The sequence below is a fragment of the Peromyscus maniculatus genome, chromosome 4, assembly GCF_049852395.1.
Source record: "Peromyscus maniculatus bairdii isolate BWxNUB_F1_BW_parent chromosome 4, HU_Pman_BW_mat_3.1, whole genome shotgun sequence".
Taxonomy (NCBI): Eukaryota; Metazoa; Chordata; class Mammalia; order Rodentia; family Cricetidae; genus Peromyscus; species Peromyscus maniculatus.
The window spans coordinates 142,617,062-142,644,317 of record NC_134855.1 but is presented as its reverse complement, the minus strand read 5'-3'; the positions used below and the strand labels follow the sequence as shown (position 1 = coordinate 142,644,317).

Sequence of the window (27,256 nt, the reverse complement as noted above, 5' to 3'; positions counted from 1 at the left end):
CCCTCCTCCCTGCTCCCCAGAACTAGATGCCCTGACCAATCAGATCCGGGGGTCAGTAAGCCCCACCCCTCCCAGAGTCCTAGCCCATTACCTAATTTAGCCAAGGGCCTTCACAGGGAAATTTAAGCTTCTGAGCAGGTGGCAGGCTCTGACGTCTCCTAGATTCTTAGGAGAAGGGCTCGCCCTGCCCCACTGTCCTGTGTGGCTCCCTTCCCCCAGCACACTTGCTCCAAGACGGGAGGGGATGTTCAGAATAGAGACAGCACAGTGGAAGTGGAAAGGGAAGAGCCCAGGCTTGAAGTCCATGTGACTGTGGGTCCATGGTGAGGCCCCTCAAAGCACACCTTCCTCCAAGATAGAAACGGCAGATGGGAGCCCAGATGAACAGGTCACCTAGCTTATGCTAGGCATCTAGGGCTGGTGCTTGGCCCATCGGGGAAGGGATACCTAGGCCATTCCTTACTGAACTCTCACAACATGTCACGTCTCCACATTACACTGAGCATCTCAGCTCCATGATCTCATCTGGTGTTCATCCTGTGAGGTGGTAACTATTATTACCCCCATCTGACTGGAGTGCTTTGCAAGTCACACAGGTCTACAGAGAATTCTTTTCCCCCATTTGGAGGCCAGATCTCAGGTGTTCCAGGCTGGCCTTGAACTCCTTAGGTAGCTATGATGATGTTGACGTTCTAATCCCCCTGCCTCCACCTCCAGAGTGCTGGGATCTACGGGCATATGCCACTAAGCCCTTTTTAAGTCCTTTGATTGATTTTACCACAGAGACTCCACTGTCACCTGAGCTGGCCTGGAACTCCTGGGCTCAAGCAATCCTCTTGTCTTAGTCTCCCAGATCACTGAGACTGTAGGTGTGACAGATTTATGCAGTGTTGGGAAACCAAATCAGGGCTCTGTGCATGCTATAAAGCACTCTCCCGACTGAGCTCCGCCCCCAGCCCTGGCGATTCTTTTCGAACTTAATTGTTCTGTCAGCACGTATATCTGTGCACGATGTACATGCCTGGTGCCCAAATGGACCAGAAGAAGGCATCAGATCCCACAGCTGGGAGCCCCTGTGAGAATGCTGGGAATTGAACCAAGGTCCTCTGGGAGAGCAGCAAGTGCTCTTAACCAGTTCTTATCAGTTAACCTTCACTGTGGAATCAAGTTAGGACAGGCAGGCCTTGGGGACGCACCCAGGAGAAGCTCCAGAGCTATGAGAGTGGGGCTGATATTAGGAGAAATGAACATGGAAAAAATAAAAAGGATTCTTCTCTCAAGCTATGCTTATCCAGGGAAAAAGCATTTAGAACCACTTTTTGGTGAGAAAGACAGGTTCTCTAAATAATAAAGAGATAGTAAGTGGATTTGTCCTAGACATTATATATCTAGACCTTCCCTGCCTCTACAAAGTTAGGTTCTAGAGTCTTCTATTTGTGTCATGGAGTATCCAAGGCTGAACCTTCATTTTTTTAGTCTTTCTTTATTACTATTAATTTTTTGAGATAGGGTCTCATGTAACTCAGGCTAGCTTCAAACCCACTATGTAGCTGAGGATGACCTTGAACTTCTTCTGACCCTCCTGCCTCTACCTCCCAAACGCTGGGGTTTTACACATACACCATCACGCCTGATTTGATTTGATGTTGGGAGTTGAAAGCAGAGCTTTGTGTGTGATAGACAAGCACGGTACCCAGTGAGCTGCTGCCCTAGCACTGGAGGCTTCATGTCTATGAGCAAAACGTTCATTTGTCGGTGTAGTTATTCAGTTTTTATTTCTATGGTGAAATCCCTGGGGTTTGAAATGTAAGTTTATATATGAAATATTCGTAAATACACATAAAGTATGAAAATATGAAAGGGGGCAGCTAGCCCTTTCCTGAAGCTCAGTTGATCCTCTGTAAAGTAAAAGTGGGGGAATGCACCCTAAGAATCCACAGGGTCCAGGCTGAGCAGTGAGGTAAGCAAGGCTCGTGGACAGTTGCTAAATCAACAGAAAGAACGTGGAGACAACTAAGTCTGGGGCCAGGGAATGATGGACCAGACCCCAAGGAAGGCAGACGGACAGTGGCAGCTGGGCCGCACTCTTCCCTATATATAGACATTCCAAAGAAAGCTCAGAGGAGCCGGGCCAGGCTAGCTAAGGCCTCCCTCTGCTAGGCAGAGGATCAGGCATGATACTCAGGGGAGTTCAGCTTGGACAATGCACGCTGGGATCGCTTGTCTGCAACAGGAGGAAGACAACCCTTAGCAACCACCCGTCACTAATTCATTCCTGTTTATTTGGTGAAACAGTAAGAACCAAGGTCCCAAGTGCAGGCAAGCAGATCATCTGTTCTCATTCCAGCCTCTCTTCTCACCTTGCCACCTCACTCTGGCCAGACTTCAGTACTGCCCCAAACACCACCCTCTATGAAGGGCAGGACTTTGCATTTGCTAGAAGCTCCCTGACATCTTTCTCAGCTTTCAAATCGCTTCCTCCTGTATCCCTTCTCCCTTCCACTCCTGCTATGTGGTTCAAGGAGAGAAATTACTTCCAAAAGTTGTCCTCTGACCTCCACACTTGAGCCATGTCACGTGTGAGCCCACACTCAGACACTCATAATAAAAACAGAGAACCAGCGTGGTAGCCGTAATCTGGAGGTGGAGGTAGGAAGATGGGGACTAAGGAGTTTAATGCCAGCCTTGGATACATCTCAGAAAAAAAGAGAAAAAAGGCCATGGGAGGTGTCTCTATCAGTAAAGTGCCTGCCACACAGGCATCAGGACTTGAGTTTCCATTCTCATTAGCCACGTGGGACCATAAGCCCAGCAATGGAAGGGGTGATGGGACAGGAATGGAGACTAGCAGATCCCTGGTGCTCACTGGCCACCCAGCCTAGCTAAATGGCAACATTTGACCTCCATACACACACGTGTACACTACAACACACACACACACACACACACACACACACACACACACACACACACCACTCACACACACAACCAGACAGAGCACTCCTAACTCTGACACTATTTACATGAGAAATACATCAATGGAAGCGATGGGCCACCTTTTTGTTTGTTTGCTTCATATTTTGTTGTTTTTCGAGACAGGCTTTCTCTGTGTAAGTCCTAGCTGTTTTGGAACTTGCTCTGTAGACCAGGCTGGCCTCGAACTCACAGAGATCCGCCTGGCTCTGCCTCCCGAGTGCTGGGATTAAAGGGGTGTGTCACCACTGCCCAGCGATGGCCCACTTTTTAAAACTTTAATATTTTGTGTGCACACACACACTCAAGTGCCACGGTGCACATGGGACACTCAGAGGACAGGCTGCAGAGCGGGTTCTCCCCTCCACCTGTGGATCCCGGGAGCTGAATGCGGGTTGTCAGGCTTCCTGGAGGGTCCCACTGAGCCATCTCACTGGCCCACTTATTTGGGCAATGCGGGATTTTTTTTTTTTAAATAGGGCCTCACTACCTAGTTCAGATTGCCCTCTAAATTACTATCCTCCTGCCTCAGCCTCCCAGGTGCCACAATTGCCGGCATGCTGTCTTTCCTGCCTGCCTGGACAGACCAGATTTCTTTCCACGTTATGAACATCAGCTCTTTCTTTTTCCTTCACTCCTTCCTGTTTGTTTAGTTGCTGCTGGAGTTGTTTTGAGTTAGGCCTTGAAGTTAGGAACCTCCTGCCTCAGCTCCCCAGGTGCTGAGAGTACAGGTGTGCACGATCACGCCTGGCCAAACCTCAGCTGTGCATCCTGACTTGCGTGCCATATACTGAAGGGAAAGTTAACAACCAGCCAGTAGCAGGAGAATGGGTGGAGTCTTTTTGTCTTCACAGTATGCCTGTATGCAAATGCAGAGTGGTTAGGCTTGGAATCACCAACAGGCTTCAGTCCCAGCTTCCCTGCTTTCCTTCCACCAGATGGGAATACCTCCCTTCTTTCCTCAGGTTTCACTATGTCACCCCGGCTGGCCTAGAACTCACTCTGTAGACCAGGCTGGCCTTGAATTCACAGAGACCCACCCACAAGTGCTGGGATTTAAAGTGTGTACCACCGTGCCTGGCTTTTTCCTAAGACTTATTTTATTTTTAATTATATGTATATGTGTGCCTGTGTTTGGGTTTGTGCACATGTGTGCAGATACCCTTGGAGACCAGAAGAGAGCATTGGATCCCCTGCAGTTACTGGAGGTTATAAGCCACCAGTTGTGGGTGCTGGAAACGGAATTCTGGTCCTCTGCAAAAACAGCACACACTCTCAACCACTAAGTCATCTCTCCAGCCCCAGCCTCAGTTTCTTCATATTGAAAATGAATCATTACTGTCCAGTAGCTGCATCTGATGAGACTGACATGTGACAGTGTGTGAAATGCCTACAAGAAGACAGCATGAGTTCTAAAAACTGAGACCTTTCTGTTCAATGAAGGCCAGGTTTTCCATTCAAAAGTATCTTCTCATCCGTCCCTGGGCCCTGAAACGGGGTAGGAGATACCTTCTGAGACACCTTTTTATTATTATTATTATTTGTTTGTTTTTGTTTTTCGAGACAGGATTTCTCTGTGTAGCTTTGGAGCCTGTCCTGGATCTTGCTCTGTAGACCAGGCTGGCCTCGAACTCACAAAGATCCGCCTGATTCTGCCTCCGGGGTGCAGAGATTAAAGGCGTGCGCCACTACCGTCCGGCTGAGACATTTTATTTTGAATCAGGATTTCTCTATATATCTCTGGCCATCCTGGAACTCGCTACATAGAGCAGGCTGGCCTTGAACTCAGAGAGATCCCCCTATCTCTGCTTCCAGGGTGCTGGGATTAAAGATATGCGCCACCACGCCACCATGCTTGGTCTTTGAGGTACCTTGTTTTATTGTCCAGCTGGCCGATTTCGACTCTGCCCTGCTAGGCCTTGCGACAGGAAGCAGCAATAGTTTTCTTGACTACTGTTACTCGGCAGTAAAAGATAAAACTGCAGTTGTCCGAGCGCTACAGAAATTACCCGACTGACCCTGCGCGCGTGGGAAAAGAAGTCAAATCCAAGAGCTTCACACTAGAACTCTGGCAAACTGTGCGACCTTGTACAAGTAACAGCCTCTCTGCGTCTGTTTTCCTGTTTGACTGCTTCCATTAGGTGAAGCTCATTCGAACGCTCACACCAGGCACTGCAGTAAGGGTCTTACAAGAGCTGAAAACGTAGTCTTAGTATTAGAATTCTTGTGTCATAGGAGAAAACCTAGGCTGGGCGAGGCCGATTTCAGGCTTTTCTCACGTGAGAACCGAGCTCCCAAATGCCCCGAAATTACATTGTAAAGTTACACAGCACTGCATGGAAATTAGGGGGAAAGCTTGGGGCTGCCCCGGGAGTCCGGTAGGGGTGAGGCAAGTTCAAGAGGGTGCAAGGCCAGCCCGATCGGGGACGATTTCGGGGGGGGGGGGGGAGGAGGCTTGGGCTAGCCCGGCCACCGCCTGCGTTCCTCCCGAAGGCAGCGGCCCGGGATTCTAGCAGTTCCAGGGGCGGGGCGGGGCGGGGCCGGGCTGGGCGGCGACAGGAAGCGGCTAGGCGGCGCTGTGAGCACCCTGGGTCGAGAGCCCCTTAAAGCCGCGGGTCGCTGCACCGGATCCGGGGAACCCGCCCTGGACGCACTCGGGACGCTGTGGGTGGAGGCGCGGCCCGGGCTGCGGGGAGGGGCAAGGTAGAGCCCGGCCTCCTGCACGTCCCCGGCGGCGGCTGCCCCTGGGCGTGGCCTCCTCTGTCCCACCCACTGACACGCCCCCGGGCCCCTCTCCGGGCGGGGGTCCCCTCCCTCTCCGGCCCTGGACCCAGCTTAGCGAGCTCCCCCCCGGGTGCCATGGCCTCGCGGCTCCTGCACCGGCTGCGACACGCCCTGGCTAGCGATGGCCCCGGGGAGGCGGCGGCAGGCCCCGAGGCCGAGCAGTTCCCTGAAAGCTCCGAGCTGGAGGATGACGACGCCGAGGGCCTGTCCTCCCGCCTCAGCGGCACCCTCAGCTTCACCAGTGCCGAGGATGACCCGGACGAGGAGGACGAGGAGGACGAGGCCGGCCCCGACTCGCTGCCCTCCGGAGACGGGACATCGGGAGAAGACGCAGGCGAGTGCGGGAGATGGAAGACAGGAACCTCCGGGCTCGGTTAGGCCTCCCCGCTGGCCGCGTTCCGAGAGCATCCCGGGGGCTGAGTTATCTGCCTGAAACTCTTGACACCTTAAGTGTTTCCAGACACCGTTTGGCTGTGTGACCTTGAGTCACAACCATGGGAACCACCCCATCTCAGGGTTTTTGTGGATATTAAATGCACAGGACCAGGGAAACAAATGTATGGTGTGCTATCTGATTTGGGTGGAGATTTTTAGCATCTACTGTAAGCCAGGCGCTGGGATAAAGCCCACCTCGCTGGCGTGAATGAGGTCATGGCATTTTGTTTACGTTAACCCCGGCGCTAGCTAGCCCCTTAACATGACTGGTCATGTGCTTGTGCAGAACGAAGTCCCCCACCTGATGGACAACGGGGCAGTCAACTCCTGGCTCGGCAGCTGCAGGATTTCTGGAAGAAGTCTCGGAACACCCTAGTTCCACAGCGGCTGCTCTTTGAGGTGACCAGCGCCAATGTTGTCAAGGACCCTCCCTCCAAGTACGTGGTGAGTGAGGTTCCAGGAACCCTTAGGCAGTGTGTCTGGAAGTCTGACTGAGAAAGTGTTGAACATTACAGCTTTCTGGCTATGCAGTTATAAATGGCTGTCCTAATTTTACACCCAGGGGGAACTGAGGCAGGATAAGGGGATGGATGTATTAGCTTGAGCAAGTCCTCAGGCAAACGACACTGAGAAAGTGACCTTTAAAGAGCTGCCTCCTGTCACAACCGGTGTGTGCTGTCTGGTACCCCGTGGATTTTTGTCACCCGCAGCAAGGCACAGACTTGAGACCCAGTTGCACGGGTCAGGATTAAGGGAATGTGCTTTGGATCCAGGTCAGCCTTCATTCACACCCCATATATTTTATCAGTGGCTTCACCGTGGGTGGGTTCTGGAACCCTGATGGCCCCAGTTCCCTCGTTTGAGCAGTAGAACAGTTCACGGGATTATAGCGGGAGGTAAATGAGACCAGGCACAAAGAACCCTTGGCATTGTCTGGCATTGTGAAATATTAAAATGGTAGCTGTCTAGTTTCAGATTCCCTAATCTGAAATGCTTGAAAATCCTAAGCATTTGAGTGTCAACATGATGCCACAAGTGGAAAATTCCACATCTAACTTCATGTGAAGTGTGCTTGACATGTAGGCCCATTTAAAAATATTGCATAAGGACTTGAAAGGCTGAGGCAGTAAGACTATCACAAGTTCAAAGCTAACCTGGGCTAAAGAATGAGTGCCAAACCAGCTAAGGCTACACATCTAGACCACCCCACCACCCCCACCCACCCCCACCCCCGCAACACACACACACACACACACACACACACACACACACACACACACACACACACACACGGGCCAAACACCAAGTGGGAATGTAGCTCATTGATACAGCACTTGCCTACCATGCTCTGGAACTGAGCTTTATCCCCCAAGTCATATAAAACTACCTTCAGAGCTGAGTGTGCTGGTGCATTTGGGAAGTAGAGGCAGATGTATTAGGAGCTCCAGACCAGTCCAGATACATAGCAAGCCCAGCCGGGCCACATAAAACCCTGTCTCAGAAACAAAAACCCAAAGTACAGAAGAAATATAAATGAGTTTTAAGGGCCAGGATGTAATGCTCAGTTGGTAGAATGTATGCCCACCACTACATAAACTGGGTGTGGTGGCACACACCTTGGTCCTAGAGCTTAGAATGGGGAGGAGGATCGGGAGTTCAAGATCAGCCTCAGCTACATAAGCTCAAGGACAGTCTTCTGGAATATATGAGAGTCTGTCTCAAAACAATATTTTTTATTTTGTAGATTTTGCATTTAGATTCGGGTCTCATTTCTAAGAAATCTCATTGTATAGTTGCAAATATTCCAAAATCTGAAATATTTCTGGTCCCAAGCACTTTGGATAAGGGATACTCGGCCTGGATTCTTATTTAACTTTAGGTCGGAAATGTCAGGTATCTAGGGCCTGCAGCAACCTCCTGACAATCAGTTCTCCAGCATTCCCACCTCCAGCAGCATCAGGACTACGGAGCTGGGCCTGGAGTCCCTGTTTTCCTGCTGTGCAGGAGAGACTGGCCAGGTCCTGCTCCCTCCAGGTCTGACCCCTATCTGATCTAGCTGTGGAGGAGAGACTGGCCAGGTCCTGCTCCCTCCAGGTCTGAACCCCATCTGAGCCAGCTGTGCAGGAGAGACTGGCCAGGTCCTGCTCCCTCCAGGTCTGACCCCCATCTGAGCTAGCTGTGCAGGAGAGACTGGCCAGGTCCTGCTCCCTCCAGTCTGACCCCCATCTGAGCCAGCTGGTCCTGTCCTGGCAGTGGTAGCTCCCAGCTTGTCACTTCCCTCCTCTTCACACCCTCCTCCACCCCTGACTCAGCAAGACAGGGGGCCTGGAGCCCTGGAGCCCTGGCCCATATTTGGGTCCCTCTACCCCTCTCTGTTGCTGTTGGTAACAAGGACCACGCCCATGGGGTGACTGTTCCACTTAGTGCAGGGACTGATAGATGATGCAGGCTTTATATCTTGTTAAGGATCAAGTCCTTATGCACACTAAGCAGATGCTCTCTCTACCACTGAGCTCTACACTCCCGGCCCCTGATGGTCCAGTCTTCAGTGGCAAGCGTTCCAGAGCTCTGGGGTGGGTAAGGGGTCATGCACAGGAATGAGACACCACGGATCAGTCAGCAAAGAGCAGCTCTCAGAAAAGAATGGGGGTGACTCTGGGGACCTAGGTGGAAAGGCTTAAGGAAGGGCAGGGGCCATCTCCTGTCCTGAGCTGTGTCTAGAAAGTGAAGCCCCCTCCTCTGTGCAGGGGGCACCCCATGTCTCCACATTTCTTCTCCCGGAGGTCACGAGCACAGGTTTTAGAATCAGATCCCTGGGCCAGTCTTTGTACCCTTCACTCCCTGCTGGAGCCTGCTTCCTCAGCTGACAGACAAGACACCTTCCGTGCAGCGCTGTTGACAATGACGAAGGGACACTTAACTGGGGAAGTACTTGGTCCAGCACGAGCCAGCACTTAGGGCAGTCAACAGAACAGTCACACCGTGGGTGGAGCGGGGTCGAGGGGCTTCGGATGGGACCCAGGGCCTCATGCATGTTAGGAAGTACTCTGCCACTGAGGGACAGCTGAGCCCCGACAACCACAACCACCATTACCTCCTTACGAGCATCAGGTGAAATAAATGGATATTAAAAAGTCTTTGGCAAAAAAGTAAAAATAAAAAGAGGGGAGAAAGGAGTAAATATGATCAAAATATGTCATATACATATATGAAATTCTCAAAGAATAAAAATATTAAAATTTTAAAAATCAACCTAGATGCATAAAGGGCTACCGCAGAGCAGCTCTTCCTAAAGTATGTCCTTTGGAAAACCGCTTTTCTGGAGTGTGAATAACTGTAGAAAACAAGAAAAGAGTGAGGCCTGGTAGTGCAGACTTGTATGTTCAGTACTTGGGAGATAGGGGCAAGAGGAGAGTTCAAAGCCAGCCTGGGAGAAAAAAGAAAAAGTTCCGTAGGCAGTGTGTCTGAGCAATGCAGAGTTGATAGGTATAGAACAGGTTTTATAAAATGCACTGTGAACTTTGAAAAGAAGAAAGGCTAGGTAAACCTAACTGGAATAATGGGACAGTTAGCAGTTGCACTGGACACATTTGAGGGAAATGTCTGGGTTTGCTGGGTAGCCCTTTCGTATGGAACACCTGCAGACGCCCCTTTAAACCCTCGGCTTGTGTCAATCCTCATTAGTCCTAACTAATCCTTACTGTGGTTCTCAGGACATCCAAACAGGAATGATTACATCCTTACAGCTTTTGTCTCCTTTAAAATGTTGCTGGTGGGCCAGGGAAATGGCCCAGTGGGTAAAGTGTTTGTCTGACAACTTGATCCCTAGAACCTGTGGTGGAGAGTGACCCCCCTCCAAAGTTGTTCTGACCTCCATATGTTACTGTGGCATATATGCACAAATATAACACACACACACACACACACACACACACACACACACACACACACCATGCCACACCACACCAGATACAATTAAAAATAAATAAAATATAACTCATACCACTCTTGGCTTACCTTTTGGTGGTGGTGGTGTGTGTGTATGTGTGTGCGCGCATGTGCGCGCGCGCGCGCTGAAACTAGGGCCTTGTGCATGCTTAGGCAAGTGCTTTACCCCTGAGTTATATTCTCAATCTTCTTTTTAATGTGTGTTTTGAGATAGAGTCTCACTAAGTGCCTCAGGGTGGCATTGAACCCAGGCAGTCCTGAGCATTCAATCCTTCTGCCTCAGCCCTGCTTTCATAACATTGTTCATTAAAGAAAGGAACCCTCTTTTTCTAAAAGAAGTTTAAAACCACCTCTATAGCACTACTTGTCAAGAAAGAGAAGAAGCAGAGTTGCCAGGCCAGTGACTCAGGCCTGTAACCCCATCTCCTTGGGAGTCTCGGGTCATAAGTTGGAAGCTTGCTTTTGCTACATAGTGAATTTAAAGCTATCCCAGGCAATTTAGTGAGACCCTGTCTTACAGAAATACACACACACACACACACACAAGCTAGGCATGGTGAGGCGTAACTATAATGTGTGAAAAGAGGATTAGGAGGAGGTCATCCTCAGATACCTAGCATGTCTGAGGCAGCTTGGGCTACATGAGACCCTGTCTCAAACAAATGGGGGCAGGGACTGGAGATAGAGCTCAGTAGTAGTAGATGTTGACCTAACGTGGGCAAAGCCCTGGGTTCAATCCCCAGAAACACACACACACACACACACACACACACACACACACACACACACACACACACACAGTTTGAGGCTAAAGATGTGGTACAGCGTGCCTAGAAGGGCCAGACACTGTTCCTTGAAGAGTGCTCTGAACTGAGATTTCTGGCTTTCCTAAAAACAAAGATGAGTGGTGTTAAAGCAGCACCAACTTGTGCTTTAAAAAAGGAGTAGAGAGGATGAGCACAGCAGCACATGACTGTAGCCCAGCTGTTTAGAAGGCTGAGGCAGGAGGATCACCTGAGCTTAGAAGGTCAAAAGCCACCAGGCAACAAAGCGAGCCCCCATCTCAAAAAAAAGGAAAGAAAGGAAGAAAGAAGGAAGGAAGGAAGGAAAGAAAGAAGGAAAGAAGGAAAGAAAGGAGAAGAAAAGCCATTCCTGGTGGTTTGTGCCTGTAATCTCAGCACTCAGGGCTGAGGCAAGATCACCAGGAGTTCAAGGCTAGCTTGGGCTACAGAGGTCCTGGACTCAGTGTATCCCAGAGGACTGGAGGTGTGGCTTACTTAGCATGCACAAAGCCCTGGCTTCTATCCCCAGCTCCTCATACATTGGGTGTGGTGCTGTATTCCTGTAATGTCAGCACTCGACTACATAACAAGTTTGAGATCAGCCAGGAGCACAGGAGACTCTCAAAAAACAAAACACAATCTTGTCAGTAAAACAGCCCAGTATTTGTCATGACCTGATGACATGAGCTCAGTCCTCCAATCCCATCATGGAAGGAGAGAACCGAATCCCGAAAGTTAGCCTCTGACCCCCATTTGTAAGCTATGGTGTCAAGCTCAGGTATGTGTGCCCGAACACAAGACACAAACAACACACGCCCTCCCCCCCCCAAAAAAAAAGACTTAAAGGGACTGGGCATAGTGACACATCCTTTATAAAGTCCTTCCACTCAGGAGGCTGGGCCAGATTAGTGAATTAGGGGCCATCATGGATGAGGACCAAAAAGAACGGAAGCCAACAGAAACAGGACCCACCCTGTTTATGATGCAGTGTGCTCCAGTGTGTACCACCTAAAATCCTTCAGCACCAATACTTGGACATCCCCTACCTGAGCAAACGATGACCTTGACCCAGGAACTTTTCCCTAGAGCACAGACAGATGTGAGGGTTCCTGCTTTGCCTGACTGAGATCACTGGAAGGAGGCTGACTTGGGGTTATGAGTCCTGGTCTAGTGAACCATTAGAATGAACTCCCGAGGGGCAGGGAAAACTTTCCCAGAGGCAGTACGCAGGTGGCAGCCCCAGACACTGAAGTTCATTTCTGTCTTTTTCTCTCCTGTGCTGCCTTGGGCCTGGGTCATTTCAGAGGAGCCTCAGGTAAGGTGGGAGTGGGTTCCTGGCCACTGCTCTGCAGGGTCCTCCCTCCTAGACAGTCCCGGGGTAGGGGGGGGGGGGGGCGGGAGGGGGGAGCTGAGGTGGAAGAGTAAAGCCAGGAGTGCGGAACGGAGGGAAAGGACCCACAGATGGTTTCCATCAGTCCTGACATCCACCTTCCCTACAGCTCTACACCCTCGCCGTGATGGGCCCAGGGCCACCAGATCGCCAGCCGGCCCAGATCTCCCGCCGCTACTCGGACTTTGAGCGGCTGCACAGAAACCTGCAGCGGCAATTCCGGGGCCCCATGGCTGCCATCTCCTTCCCCCGTAAGCGCCTGCGCCGGAACTTTACCGCAGAAACCATTGCCCGCCGGAGCCGGGCCTTTGAACAGTTTTTGAGCCACCTGCAGGCAGTGCCCGAGCTACGCCATGCTCCAGACCTGCAGGACTTCTTCGTGCTGCCCGAGCTGCGGCGGGCGCAGAGTCTCACCTGCACTGGCCTCTATCGCGAGGCTCTGGCACTCTGGGCCAACGCCTGGCAGCTGCAGACCCAGTTGGGCACCCCTTCTGGCCCAGACCGCCCCCTGGTGACTCTGGCTGGGTTGGCTGTGTGCCATCAGGAGCTGGAGGATCCTGGGGAAGCGCGAGCATGTAGTGAGAAGGCTCTGCAGCTGCTGGGGGACAAGAGGCCTCATCCTTTCCTGGCGCCCTTTCTAGAGGCCCATGTCCGGCTCTCCTGGCGCCTGGGCCTAGACAAACGGCAGACAGAGGCCCAGCTTCAGTCCCTACAGGAGGCAGGCCTCACCCCTACCCCACCCCCCAGCCTCAAGGAGCTGCTCATCAAGGAGGTGCTGGACTAACTTCCCCTGTCTTAAGGCCACTTCTGGGGAAGGGGCTGCCCCAGTCAGGGGGCTGGGGGCCGTAGAGGACACAGTGAGCAACCGGAGGCCGAAAGGGGTTATGGGAGCCCCTAAAGTAGTTCCGGAAAGAGTCTGCAGGAGACTGAGAGGAATTCGTTTTGTGGGGCTGGACTCCAAACAAGCTTTGGCTGGGGTTACCCTAGGATGATAGAGGAGGAAGTTTTGGCACTGGCTCTTCAGCCTACCGAGAGGTCAGGATCAACGTTTCCTTTTCCAGGGGCCTCTACAGCAGTCAAACAGCTTGGCTGAAGGGCTGGGGACTAGTGGAGTCCTGGAGTTTAGAGACAGGAGGAAGGCTGTAGCTCTGCCCAGGGGAATTAAGGATCAGCGACTCCAGTGTTAGCAATCTCTTTATTGGATGTGAGAGGCAGGAAGCCCAGCTCTCAGCTGAGACTCCTGCCCTAGAAATGGCAGTCGAAAAGAGTTCTTTAAGCCCCAGGCCAAGCCAGTTACGTTTGACTACAGCTTACTCGCTGACACCCGAGGTTTCAATCGGATCACTCCCTCCTGGGCACAGGTCACAGCAAGGACCCCATCCCGACGCCACAGCCGCCCATACACTAGCCCTCGAGAGCCACCTGTGGGCGAGGAGAAGGGGGAGGATGGCCTCTGCTTCAGCACAAGCCTGCTTCGCCTGCGGAGGGGTTTGACAGCGGGCAGAGCTGCCCCACACGAGGGTACATTGGAACGTCATGACTACTCCAAATACCCGTGTAAGCCTGTTATAGTCACTGGGGAGGGGGCCCCCCTCCACTAGATGGTCTGAAAGCACTTTCATGTATGTGCTCACTTCCTCCAAAGACCAGAGAAGGGCACTCTGACAACAGTCTCCACAGGCCTGGCCAAGCAGATGTCACTTCTCAGGCCACTGGTCAGAAATCCCATTCTTTCCTTTTGTAACAAGCCAAGCAAGTCCTCCCGGCTGGTCATCCACCACCAAGGGGGGGGGGGAGTGCCGAGAGGACCTGAGACCATGAGGTATGGCCTCCCATTCCTTTCCATCTAGAGGTTCTTCACCTTGGTGGCTCTGGCCCGAGACAGTTATTCTTCAGCAGCAGAGCCCACCCAGTCCTAACTGTGGCCAGAGAACATGGGCTTTGTTTCTTGTACTGTTTTTCAGACAATGACACTAAAGTACAAAGAGGCTCAGGCGCGGCCCCAAGGATCAGGCCAAAGCTGACTGAGTGTCCTAACTTCAAGGTCGTGAATCTTGTCCTGTGATGCTGGTGGTATCTGAGTAACCCTTTCCTGACTGTAAAGGGTTGCTTAAGTTTTGTCCGTTTTATAAAGCAAAGCTTTTCTTCCTTTGAAGTGTACTTGATTATAAAAGAGCCAGGGCTCTAAAGTAGCCATCAGTGAGTCTGGGTTTCTCTCCGTTCGCTACAGGAGCATCCTTAGAGACCACTGAGTGCCCTCCCAGATCCTGCCAACTCATGGAGTCACTCAGGGAGCTCCTTAAAACACAGTTCACAGCCAGGCATGGCGGCACACACTTTAATCCCAGCACTTGGGAGGCAGAGGCATTCGGATCTCTATGAGTTCAAGGCCAGCCTGATCTACAGGGCAAGGTCCAGGGCAGCCAGAGCTACACAGAGAAATCCTGTCTTGAAAAACCAAAACCAAACAAACAAAAAGGGCAGTTTCCTGGACCTGATCCAGGACCTGCTGGGGCAGAGTGCAATCCATTTAGAAAAAGCTCCCCCAAGTGGCAGCCGGATAGCTTACTAGGTTTAGATAGTGCTGTCACATATAACCCTGTTTATTCAGATGAAAAACTGAGAAGCAGGGCATGGAGGCTCCTGCACTTGGGAGGTAGAGGCAGGAGGATCAGTAGTTCCAAGCCAGACTCCACTCCACAGAGTTCAAGACAACAGGGGTTACATGAGACCCTGGTTGGTTTAAAAAAAAAAAAAAGAGAGAGCTGGGGTGCAGGAGCACACAAATATTCACTGAGCAGAGATATGGAACTCAGGCGAAAGAAAAGGCTTCAGAAAGGAGACAGGATTTTCCCAAGTTCCTACCGGAATCTAAAGTGGTCTGGGCACCTGCAATGGGTCTCTGAGATAAACTCAATCATTCCTGGCATGTTTGGATACTTTTGAGGGGCAGCAGTGCAAGGGCCCTGTGCAGCATCCCCAGGAAGCAGGAAGAGGCAGCAAGAGCTATAAATAAAGCAGGTTCCCTACCATCCCCAGGACACTGGCCCCCAGGCCCACACTCACCAGCCCAGGGGCTCTCGCACTCATAGAGCATCCAGTGGTCAGCTCGGAACGGGGCATGGAACCACATGGAGTGGTCCAGCGAGACCATGAACTTCACTTTGTACTTGGACTGGTGGGGCAGCAGTGCTGTGCCCAGGAAGGCGTAGTCAGAGATATAAGCAGCCACACAGCAGTGCATCTTGATGTCGCCCTCCCCTGCAACAGGTCCCAACCCCATTAGTCCTCGGCTCCTGGCCGCCCAGCTCAGGATCTGCAGGGGGGTGGGGAGAAAAGGACTACCACACACAAAGTAGTCACTGTGCAAGGACACCTGGCCCAGGGTGTGTGTGTGTGTGTGTGTGTGTGTGTGTGTGTGTGTGTGTGTAAGGATAAAGGAGGTGGGGACTAGGGAGGCCAGGGGTAAGACAAATGCAAATCCATTCTTCCCAAGTCTCTCACCCCCAACCACTCTGCAGTCCTGGAACAGGCACCTTCCAGTTTACACAAAGACGTCCATGGTTAGCCGCTGACCTAGATAAGAACCTCAGAAAGGTACCTTGCTTCCCCCAGAAAGGGCCAACAATGGGATTACAGTCACCTCATTATTCTCATGTTAAAGGGTAAGGGCTCTGGTGAGAAACGGCCAAATTCTGCAGAACTCAGATTAGGAAATGGGCCCAAAGGGAGAGTGGGATACTCTAGCAACAAGGGCAAATAGACACCTGGAGTGTTTTTCTCCAACTCATGGTTCCTCTTACCAATATAGCCCCGGGCTCGCACCCAGAACATCTGTTTGGGCTCCAGTGTCTGCAGCTGGCTCAGGGTGGGTGGGTTCACTAGCTTGATCTCAATAGGTACCTCCTGGGCAGCAATTCGGTTCAGCCCCACTCGGTATTTCTCCTGGAGGTTAGGGTCCCTGAAAGTAAAGACAGGGACAAGGAGGCCCAAGGAGAGGGAGCTTCTCTGTGCTGCCTCTTCTGGTCCCCGCCATCTGTCCATAGGGGCTGCTGTCCTGCAAAGCTTCCTCATGGAGCGGGCAAAGCAGTGTAGTGTTTGAACCCCTTCCTCATCACTCCAGCCAGGCAGCCTTGTGCAAGTTAGTTCTGTCTCCAAACCTATTCCCATCTGAAACACGAGAAAGATGATGTGACCTGTCATACAGCAAACACACAGTTTAGACCTCAGCACCAACCCAAACAGTGCACACGACCATATCCCATTTCCCTGCCAGGATGTCACATGACAAGTGTGGTCCTCACTCCAATTGATAAGAGACATGATCACAGGGAACCCAGGTGGCTTGCTCAGAGAATGAAGGATCTGATGTCAGGCAGTCTGGATACACACACACAGTTCACACATCTAACCACTCGTTACTGTGAACGTTGAAGAAAAGTCTCCCAATGTGTCTGCATTCTCTATCCTGAGCAGTCAGGAGCCTGTGTGCTGGGGTGACACCATTTCCATGGACCCCTCATTGCTCTTAATAGGCTCTGCCCTTCCCACTCCATCTGGTGGACTGTTCATCTGCATTGTCCACCATGGCAGCCACTAGTCACATGAGACTGAGAACTTGAAATGTGACTACTGTAACTAAAGAACAACATTGATGAGGGATGTGGGATGGGGATGCAGCTCCATGACAGAGAGCTACATGCACAAAGCCCCGGGGATTCGATCCCTAGCACCACACACAAAAAGAACTGTTCATTCTAGCTCATTAATTTAATATAGCCTATAAGGTTAGTAGCTACCTTATTGATGAGCACAGTCCTAAATTCAGGATCCTTTAACAAGAACACATTATTTCTATTTCTGTGCACACCAAGCCCTGTGTTTTATTCTTGTCTGTTAGTGGTATAATACTCACAGAGCACCTGCTAAGTGCCTATATACCTCTTACCTCATTTAATCCTCACAGCAGCCTTATGAGGTGAGAGTTATGATTAGCTAGCTCCATTTATAACCAAAGGTATGAACTCAGAGTGGGCAAGCATTTGCCCAAGCTCATAGAGATATTAGAGACAGAGTCTAGACTTGAATCCTGGCTATTCAGGCTCTTGAACCCACCCCCACTCCACATGCCCTGCTGCTACCCCAGTGTCCAGCACATGCTGCAGGACCTCTCGTCCATCGGCACAGCCGGGGAAATGGCTGCTCCCATACTTTAGATGAAGAAGTCAGGGCCTTGAGAGGCTGCTGGATGGGGAAGTCCCATAGCAGGTAGGCACTAACACACTAACAGAGGCCACAGCCCTGGCCAGAAGCCATGTGTCCGTGTCTGTATCCAGAGCTCTTCCCCATAGTCCAGCATTTGTCAAACTTTATTTGTTGTGATCTCAGTGAGAAATATATCTTACCAAGGTAGAGTCAAAACATTTAGAAGAGCCGGGCGGTGGTGGCGCACGCCTTTAATCCCAGCACTCGGGAGTGAGAGGCAGGTGGATCTCTGTGAGTTCGAGGCCAGCCTGGGCTGCCAAGTGAGTTCCAGGAAAGGCACAAAGCTACACAGAGAACCCCCGTCTGGTGGGGTGGGGTGGGGTGGGACTGCAAAATATTTAGAAGACACTAAAGTGAAGATACTGACCAGGAGGCCATTCTCTGCAACAGGGTCCCAGAGGAGGACACTCACCCTGCCATACATAAACTGCAAAGCTGCTGCATCATAGGCCTGAAGTAGGAGGGATCAGTCAGAGGACTGGAGGCTATTTATTTACCCAGTGTCTGCAAAAATGTTTATTGTTGGATTCAAGTACAAGAATTGAACCCAGGTTCAACTTTTTAAAATATTTTATTTCATTTATTATGGATGATAGGGGCAGTGTGCACATGTTCCACAGCATGTACGCAAAGATGATACATGGAATCAGCTTCCTACTTACACCTTTCTATGGGTCCCAGGGACTGAACTCAGGTCATCAGACTTGAACAGCAAGTACCTTTACCTGCTGAGCCATCTCTTCGGCCCCAAGGCAACATCTTCATAACAGTAAAGCTATCCCATGCCTGTGCTGGCTGCAGGGTGAGTGTAAGCTGTGCCTTTTACATTAGGACCCAGCATAAACATGCACATATGCTAATACAAACAAGAAACACAACTGAAATTGAAATTGCACATTAGACTCTAATATCTCCTTTTCTGCTTGTATATACTGTATATAAAATACATACATACATATATATATATACATATATATATATATATATATATATATATATATATATATATATGCAGCATTGGTGTTGAACCTAGAGCCTTGGGCATGCTAAGCACATGCTCCATCACAGAGTATATCCCTCAGCCCCCAATGTACATAAAATTTTTAAATAATTTGTTTTTACTCTTTGTGTATCAGCGTTTATCTGCATGTATTATGTGTACCACATTCATGTTTAGTGCGCATGGAGGGTAGAAGGGGATGTCAAAGCCTGCGGAACTGGAATTAGAGGTGGCTATGAGCCACCCTGTGGGTGCTGGGTACCAAACTTAGGCCCTCTGCAAAAGCAGCTCGTGCTCTTAATGGCTGAGCCATCTCTTCAGCCCACCCCCATTTTTTTGAGATAGGGTCTCACTATGTAGCCCTTGCTAACCTAGGAATCACAAAGATCCACCTGTCTCTGTCTCCCAGGTGCTGGAATCTAGTTTATATTTTTAGTAGATAGTCAGGACCCACTCAGGGGCTCCATGGCCCACTCATGAGTAAGAGCCAGAGTCTGAAAACACTGCTGGGTGGTGGTGGCACACGCCTTTAGACCCAGTACTTGGGAGGCAGAGGCCAGCCTGGTCCACAGAGAGTTCCAGGACAGCCAGGTTTACACAGAGAAAACAGTCTCAAAAGAAAGAGAGAGAGAGAAGAGAGAGAGACAGAGACAGAGACACAGAGAGAGAACACTGCCCTGGGATTATATGGGAAGTGAAAGGGAACAAGAGAGGTAATAAGTGGAAATAATAATAAAAATACGTTATATACATCCATGAAACTGTCCAAATGAAACCCATTACTTGATAGAATATACACTAATTAAAAATAAAAGAAATGAGGCTCCAGTGAGATGGCATACAGACCTGACGACCTGAGCTCCTTCCCCAGAACCCATATAAAGGTGGAAGGAGAGAACCAACTCGAGTCATCCTGAGTGCCCCATATTCTGTGGCATGCACATACACAAACATACCATACACACTACACACATGGTAATAATTGTTAGGAAGAAATAGACAATAGTATGGAAATATCAGAAAGCATTAAAATCTAGCCATCCAGGGATTGTTTTCTTTTTATTGAAAGACAGGCTCTCCCTACATAGGGCTAGCTGGCTGGCCGGGAACTCCCCATGTAGACTGGGCTAGCTTTGAATTCTCATAGATGTGCCTGTCTCTGAAGGCATGTGGATCATACCCAGAGCCTAAATGTGATTTTTACTATAGGTCAAAGTAGTAAATGTTGTAAGCTCTGCGGTATAGCTTTGTGGTAGAACACTTACCTGGCACACATGAGGCCCCTAGGTTTGATCCCTAAAACTATAAAAACTAAAGAATAAAACAAGCTTGAAAATTAAAAAACAACAAAAGCCACCTCCCTGGAGTCCTCAGGTCTCACCTTAAATACTGGTCAATGAGGGCCTCGTGGTCCAGCAGCTCCTCGGGTGGGGGCACAGCGGGCATGGAAAACTGGTGCTGCATGGGGCTGGGCTGCAGCTTCTGGAAGGAGGCCTGGCAGATGAAGATGGCCTTGCCATGCTGCACAGCCTTCACGGAGCGCACTGAGAAACTTGCTCCTGTTCGCGTCCGCTCCACATGGTACAGCACTGGCACCTTTGGGTCCCCTGCAGTGGACAGAAGGGACAAGGTGACCCTGAGTAAGTCCATGGGCCCTGTCTGTCATCATCACAGTTGGTAAGCAGACACCTCTGTTCTACTCATCCTCATTTTTTGTTGCTGTTGTTTGGAGACAAGGTTTCACCCTATGGCCTAGGCTGGCCTGGGACTCAGGGCAATTCTCTTGCCTCTGCCTCTCAAGTGCTGGAATTACAGGTGTGATCTCTTTTTAAAGACAGACTTCTCGATATGTTGCTATCACTTGCTTTTGGCAGAGACCCAGATAGGCATGGGAGTATGGCATCTCCACAATAGAAAACAGATGTGCTAGGTGTGCCCTGATGGGGGCTGGGAGTGTGGCATCTCCACAATAGAAAACAGATGTGCTAGGTGTGCCCTGATGGGGGCTGGGAGCCTGGGGATGCTGCAGAAGGACCAACTGAAAGGGGACGGTCTAGGTGATTGGTTAGGACACACACTTGCTTTCTCCACTTAATGCAAAGTCTGAAACAGGCAGAACATTAGAAGAGCTGTCACTTAGTAGCCAAGTCCTTGCTGTTTGGAGCTGCCGAGGGTCTCCATGCATGCTAGGCAAGTGCTTCGCCACCGAAGCACACCTCCAGCCCCGAGGAGAGTAACTGAGACGACCATTCGCTTCTTGTTTCTATGGTTCTAGCCTTTCTCTGTGTGTAGATACCAACCTCCTCTGCTCAGCTCATTGAAACACTTATTCGAGTATCTCTACTTTTCCTTTTGATTTGATTGAGTCAGATGTCACTGTGTAGCCGTGCCCAGCCTGGAACTCACTCTGCAGAGGATACGCTAGGATTAAAGGCATGTGCCACCTGCTGGGCCCACACTTACTCTATTTTTTAAATTAAGTGTTCCCTGATTTTAGAATCAAAACTAAAGCCAATTATTATACTTATGGATCAGTCTGTAATACCAACTTGCAAGAGGTTGAGGCAGAAGGATCAGAATTCCAAGACAGACTAGATAATCTAGCTTAAAGACAATAAAACCCGGTCAAGGATTCAGTAGGCTGGAAGAGTCACAGCATGGCCAATGTTGGGCTGCGACATGCCTCAGTTGGTATAGTACTTGCCTAACATGAGGGAAACCTTGGGTTCTAACCAATACCAAGTAAACACGGTGTGGTGATGTGTGCCTGTAATCCCAGCACCCAGGAGGTGCGAGCAGGAGAATCAGAACTTCAGGGTCACCCATGACTACATAGCAAGTCTGAAGCCAGCCAGGGATACATGAGGCTGTGTCAAAAAAACCTTACAGTGAAGGTGAGGAAATGAAGCACAAATCCCTCTCAACTAGCATACAGGGAAGGACTGGGCCAGGCCCAGTAACCACTCAAACACGTTATAGCACTGAAAAGCAAAAGGAAGGCTGGGAAGGGAAAGATCACCATCACCTCCATATTTGTAAAGGGCCCTGGGTGGGTCCTCCTGATGTTCCCTAATACCAAGGATGGAACCCAAGCTTGTCACATGCCTGGTAAGAGCTTTACCAATGGGCCACACCCTCAACTCTCAATTTTTCTTTTCTTTTTTTTTAAATTAATTTATTATTATGATTTATTTATTTTTATTTTATGCTCATTGCCTACATGCAGTCTGTGTGAGGGTGTCAGATCCCCTGGAACTGGAGTTATAAACAGTTGTGAGCTGCCATGTGGGTGCTGGGAATTGAACCCAGGTCCTCTGGAAGAACAGGCAGTGCTCTTAATAGATGAGCCATCTCTCCAGCCCCTTCTTTTCTTTCTTTGAGACAGGGTCTTGTAAAATCATTATGTAAAATGTCCTTGAACTTCTGATCTCTGTGCCTAGACTTCTTGGAATTCTGGGATTACAAGAACACACCAGTGAGAGGACTGAGCAGACGCCATAACAGGCTGCTCAGCCTTCTGTCAGAGATCAGGCCTCAATTTCAGTTTCCTGAGAATGAGCAAGCCGTTTCTGACGAAGAGCAGAGAACAAAGGACAATCAATCTCCAACACCCTGACAGACAACAAGGATGAGGAGGCCTGGTACATGCAGTACCAGGCCTGAACCCCAGTGATCACACTGAGCTCAAGGTGATAACCAAATAAGGACAAAGCCTGGGACTTGTCTAGGCCTGTCCCAAAATGGTATCCTTAACCAGCCCCTGACCAGCCCTAGCCAATCAGAATATACTAATATGATTGCCACTTGCTTAAACCAATCATATCTGAAATGACCTAACTGTCCTAGGAACTCCCCTTAACTGTGCTTAAAAGAAGCCTGGGAGCCTCTGGGGGTTGTCGACATTTTGCCTTTGTGTAAGATGGACTGCCCCAGCATGCTGGTTATAAACACTCTTGCTGACTACATAAGTCTCTTTAGTGAGACTTCTCCAGGCCCCTAAAAACCACCACACCCAGTTTATTTGGCGTTAGAGATTAAGGCCAGGGTTTCAGCACATCAGGCAAGGACTCTACCAACTGAGCTATAGAGGACAACCACAAGAGTCCGTTCTGTCCTTCTCCCATGTGGGTCTGAGGATTTAACGCAGGTCCTCAGGTTTGGTCACTAGTCACCCAATATTTTCTTTTTTGTTTGTTTGTTTTTAAGACAAGATTTCTGTGTAGCCTTGGCTATCTTGGAACTCACTCTGTAACCAGGCTAGCCTGAACTCACAGAGATCCACCTACCCGTGCCTCCCGAGTGCTGGGACTAAAGGCATGTGCGACTACCAGCTGGTTAGGCTATATGGAATACAGTGATTCCCTAAAACTAGGGAAAGAGTATAAAGTAAGTGTTGTTTAAGGGGGGGGGGGCGCGTATTTTTAAATTGATTATTATTGTGTGTATATATGACTGTATGGAGGGGTGGCCTGCCATGTAGGCATGCTGGGGATGGAGGACAACTCAATGGTGTTGGTTCTTTTCTACCTTTCCTCGGGTTACAAGGGCCTTTCCATGCTGAGTCACCTAGAAGGACATGTGTTTGTTTTTCCAGGAGAGCACAAGGCAGTGAGTGTTCCATTGTTTTGTTTTTTCCTGGTGGTCCTGGGAAGAACATAGGGTCTCCACTCTGCAAGCTGCTACTGTGGGATGTCTTTCTGTATGCTGTGAATGTGTGGCTCCCATTGGCTAATTTTGGCCTATGGCAAGGCAGCTTTAGAGGCAGGTGGGAAATCCAAGCAGAGATATGGTGAGAAGAAGGGCAAAGTCAGGGGAGACTCAAGCCGGCCGCTCAAGGAGCTACAAGATGCCAGCAGACCTGTAACACCCCGGGCCATGTGGCAAAGCATAGATTTATAGAAATGGACTAATTTAAGATGAAAGAGCTAGCTAGCAAGAAGCCTGCCATAGTCCCTACAGTTGGTAATTAATATAAGCCTCTGAGTGATTATTTTATAAGTGGCTGCGAACCTCGGGGCTGGGTGGGACACAGGAAAACTTCCAGCTACAAGCTGCCCCGCAACTGTTGATCTACATCACCAGCCCAGACCAAGAGTCTGCAATAAAAACTGCCCTGTGTCTGAGCCCAGAGCTTTCACAGTTTAAAAGATCCTACTGAAATATCTCTGGTCCTGCCTCTCCTCAATTTCAGCAGAAGAAGGTGATCTCCACGACCCTAGTAATTATTATAAAGCTGAAACTGAATTTCCAACCCAAACTGCCCACCTCCTAGCCCAATAGCAGTTGACGGTACTCTAAAGATTTAGCAGTTTTGACCCTAGAAGAGTATACAGACTGAAGAAGAGAGCCATTTGTCCCACACACTCAGGAGTCAAAGGCAGGCAGATCTTTGTGAGTTCAAAGGCAGCCTGGTCTAAATGGTGAGTTTCAGGCTAGCCAGGCTACACAGTGAGACCCTGTCTCAAAACAATAACAAAGGGCTGGAGAGATGGCTCAGAGGTTAAGAACACTGACTGCTCTTCCAAAGGTCCTGAGTTCAATTCCCAGCAACCACATGGTGGTTTACAACCATCTGTAATGAGATCTGGTGCCCTCTTCTGGCCTGCAGACAAACATGCAGACAGAACATTGTATGCATAATAAATAAATAAATCTAAAAAAAAAAAAAAAACCAATAACAAAAAAGTGAAAAGGGAGATGGTAAGATGGCTTATCAGTTAAGAGCACTTTTTTTTTTTTTTTTGGTTTTTCGAGACAGGGTTTCTCTGTATAGCTTTGCGCCTTTCCTGGAACTCACTTGGTAGCCCAGGCTGGCCTCGAACTCACAGAGATCCGCCTGCCTCTGCCTCCCGAGTGCTGGGATTAAAGGCGTGCGCCACCACCGCCCGGCAAGAGCACTTTTTGTTCTTGCAGAAGACCCATGTTTGGTTCCTACCACCTACATGGTGTCTCACAATCCCCTGAAACTGCTAATTCTAGGGTATCCAGTGTTCTGGCCTCCTCAGACAATAGGAAAGCAATGTGGTGCATATAAATTCATTTAGGCATATACATATACACATACATTTAAAAAATAAGCAAATACATATATTTTTTTAAATAAAAGAGGACAAATGCCTTTAATCCCAGCTCTTGGTAGGCAAAGGCAAGCAGATCTCTGTGAGTCCCAGGTCAGTTAGGCATACACAGTGAGACTCTATCTCAAAAAACAAAACAAACAAAAAGAATGAATGAAGAACAGAGCCAGGCCTGGTGTCATGAAGGCTGGAGCCAGCCAGGGCTATACAAAATAAGACCCTATCTCAACAGAAAATAAAAAACAGGAAAGCTACAAGGAAAGGCCCACCAAGAGCGGATAAGCATTAGTCTGTGGCATTAAGAACCAGAGAACAAGTATTTAGTGGGTCTCAGGGAGTGTGCTAAGGATCTAGGTTGCTTTTCTCAGCCTCCCAAGACCAGAGACCTGAACCAACACAATGGGCTGCCTCCCTGCTTTTTTTGGTAGTTGGGATGGAACACAGTCCCCTTCATGTGCTAGCCAAGTGCTCTACTACTAAGCTACATCCTCAGCCCCCTAGGGACCTTTCAGGGAATCCCCTCTCCCTTCTCCATCCTCTTCTCTGAGTCTCCCATTTCTTCTCCATTCTCTTGAGTCAGCTTTCAAAGCCAGGAAGAAGTGACAAGCAAGGAACCAGGGTAGGGGGTTTACCTGCCTGAACCAGGAAGAAGTGACTGCTGGGCCATCAGGGGTGGCTGCAGGCAAGGAACAGGGTAGGGGGTTTACCTGCCCGAACAAAGTAGCAGTGCAGGGAATGCACGTGGACGTCTTCACTCACAGACTTGGCTGCGGCCACCAGGGCTTGGCCCACAATTTGACCCCCAAAGAGCCGCTGGGAGGTGGGTACCCAGTAATGTCTTCCTCTGTGGGGAGAGGAAAGTGGAAAAGACTTGAGGAGGAGACCTGAGGAAAGCCAAGGACTCTGCTCTCAAACACTCTTAGGTCACAGCAAAACTTCAGTTTTCATGTCTGCCCAAGCCTTCTGTGGACTTGGTTCAGTCAAGCATAACTAGCGAGCTCCCTCGGTTTACAGCAGGAGTACAGAGAGCAACTTCACACAACTCAGCCATTACCAGTCCTGGGCAGTTTCAAGTCCAAGGTTTCTTCCCTTCCCCAAACCAGGGGAAGGCGGAGGCCAGAAGTCACTTGAGGCCTTGAACGGACACGAGGCACCCAAAAGCAGGTCTGGGGCTGGATCGTATGGATGAAGGCTTGCCACTGGCACCCCTTAACTGACAAGCATGTCTTCCAAGAACTGGCTTCAGTGCTAAAAGGGCCCTGAGACATCCCATCTACCTCTTTAAAAGACAAAAAAAAAAAAAAAAAACAAGACAAAACAAAACAAAACAAAACAAAAAACTGTCCAAGGGTCTGAGGTTGTGAAATGTAACACAGATGAACAAATTGGCCTGGCCTTCTAGGTGAAAGGGCTTGCTCAGTGCTAGAGCCTGAACCCTGAGTCCTACAACCCAGCCCTGAAGATACCATTTTTCATTACAATACATTTTGAAAACCACTCCTGGCCCAGGAAGCTATAATTACCTAGATGAAAGAAAGAAAGATCAAAATTAAGATAGCTTCTGATAAAATCAGAGAACTGTGGAGGCCAATATTATCATTAAACAGGCATGATGGTGCATTCCTTTGATTCTAGCACTTGGGAGGCAGAGGCATGCTGATCTCTGTGAGTTCAAGGTCAGCCTGGGCTACAAAGAGTTCCATGGCAGCCAAGGAGAACTATACAGAGGACCCTGTCTCAAAAAAACTGTCACTAACCAACCAGGTCCTGCCAGTATTCAGGAGGCAAAGGCAGGTGGATCCCTGTGGGTTCCAAGCCAACCTGGTCTATGCAGTGAATTCCAGGACAGCCAGGATCATAGAGTGGCACCCTGTCTCAGAACAAAACAAAACAAAAAACTGTTATAAACCCGTACTGCAATCACCAACTTCCAGTGATGCCGGGGAGAAAACATACTCCAGGATAAGTAATGACTTAGCAGACCCCAGTTAATGGTGCTGGGACAGGATGGAGGAAAAAAGGCAGGGAGCTTATTAGAGTTGTGCATTGGTTTTAAAAACCGATCCGCTGAGTACCCTAAGGCAAATCACTGCCCACGATGGATTGATTCTACCAAGCTAAGCTGCCTTGTAGTAAGGTAACCCAGTGACCCTGCTTCCTGGTGAACAGCAAGGGCGGGTGTCAGGGACACGCCTTCTCCTAACTGCCGCAGAGCTTGAAGCCTGAACAGAACTCTTAACCCCAGAAGTGGGGGTCACCGGGAAGTGGCGGTGATCGCAACTCTCTATACTGACACAGGGGTGCGGGCCTGGTTCAGGGTGCAGCCGGCTACCTGAAGAGATCCTCATCCAGCGGCTCGAGGTTGAGCACGCTGGTGACCAGCACACTACGGAGGTCTCCGGAAAGGTCGTCGCGGTCGGCGTCGCCCTCCGCATCCCCCGGGGCTTCTGGCGCTGACATCCTGACCTCTCACTGTGGGCGCGGAAGACACTACGGTTCTCCAGGTACGCGGAAACTTATATAGGCGCACAGCGCTTCCGGCAGGTCGCCCCAGCGGCCGGAAATCCCGAAGGCTTCGCGGAGTAAGATGCAGATTGTTATT

At 49.8% G+C, this 27,256-nt stretch overlaps 2 protein-coding genes across 5 annotated transcripts; one reads left to right on the top strand and one right to left on the bottom strand.

Annotated features, from left to right (window-relative positions):
- The first annotated feature begins 5,509 nt into the window (after nucleotides 1–5,509).
- Nucleotides 5,510–14,463, top strand: Snx21 (sorting nexin family member 21). 4 transcript variants are annotated; one of them, XM_006970982.4, is made up of 3 exons: nucleotides 5,510–6,091; nucleotides 6,479–6,636; nucleotides 12,422–14,463. In XM_006970982.4, exons 1-3 carry the CDS (start codon nucleotides 5,833–5,835, stop codon nucleotides 13,094–13,096), a joined length of 1,092 nt encoding a protein of 363 aa, XP_006971044.2. In that variant the 5' UTR covers nucleotides 5,510–5,832; the 3' UTR covers nucleotides 13,097–14,463. The 4 variants fall into 4 exon arrangements, with proteins under 4 accessions (XP_006971044.2, XP_076427288.1, XP_076427287.1 ...); XM_076571173.1 differs by having other exon boundaries at nucleotides 5,516–6,091; nucleotides 6,479–6,629; XM_076571172.1 differs by lacking the exon at nucleotides 5,510–6,091 and having other exon boundaries at nucleotides 6,489–6,629.
- Acot8 (acyl-CoA thioesterase 8) lies at nucleotides 13,494–27,207 on the bottom strand. Its single transcript, XM_006970983.4, has 6 exons — nucleotides 26,987–27,207; nucleotides 25,362–25,498; nucleotides 19,959–20,184; nucleotides 16,116–16,273; nucleotides 15,379–15,573; nucleotides 13,494–13,734 (listed from the first exon to the last, which is right to left on the bottom strand). The coding sequence occupies exons 1-6, from the start codon at nucleotides 27,112–27,114 to the stop codon at nucleotides 13,616–13,618; spliced, it is 963 nt and encodes a 320-aa protein (XP_006971045.3). The 5' UTR covers nucleotides 27,115–27,207; the 3' UTR covers nucleotides 13,494–13,615.
- Nucleotides 27,208–27,256: the final 49 nt, after the last annotated feature.

Coding starts and splice junctions, on each gene's coding strand:
- Acot8 (XM_006970983.4), bottom strand. CDS start 27,114: ATGTCAGCGCCAGAAGCCCCGGGGGATGCGGAGGGCGACGCCGACCGC. Junction 25,499..26,986: donor CTGGATGAGGATCTCTTCAG/GTAGCCGGCTGC, acceptor CTCTCCCCACAG/AGGAAGACATTACTGGGTAC. Junction 16,274..19,958: donor CTCATTGACCAGTATTTAAG/GTGAGACCTGAG, acceptor CTTTACTTTCAG/GGACCCTAACCTCCAGGAGA.
- Snx21 (XM_006970982.4), top strand. CDS start 5,833: ATGGCCTCGCGGCTCCTGCACCGGCTGCGACACGCCCTGGCTAGCGAT. Junction 6,092..6,478: donor GACATCGGGAGAAGACGCAG/GCGAGTGCGGGA, acceptor GTGCTTGTGCAG/AACGAAGTCCCCCACCTGAT. Junction 6,637..12,421: donor ACCCTCCCTCCAAGTACGTG/GTGAGTGAGGTT, acceptor CCTTCCCTACAG/CTCTACACCCTCGCCGTGAT.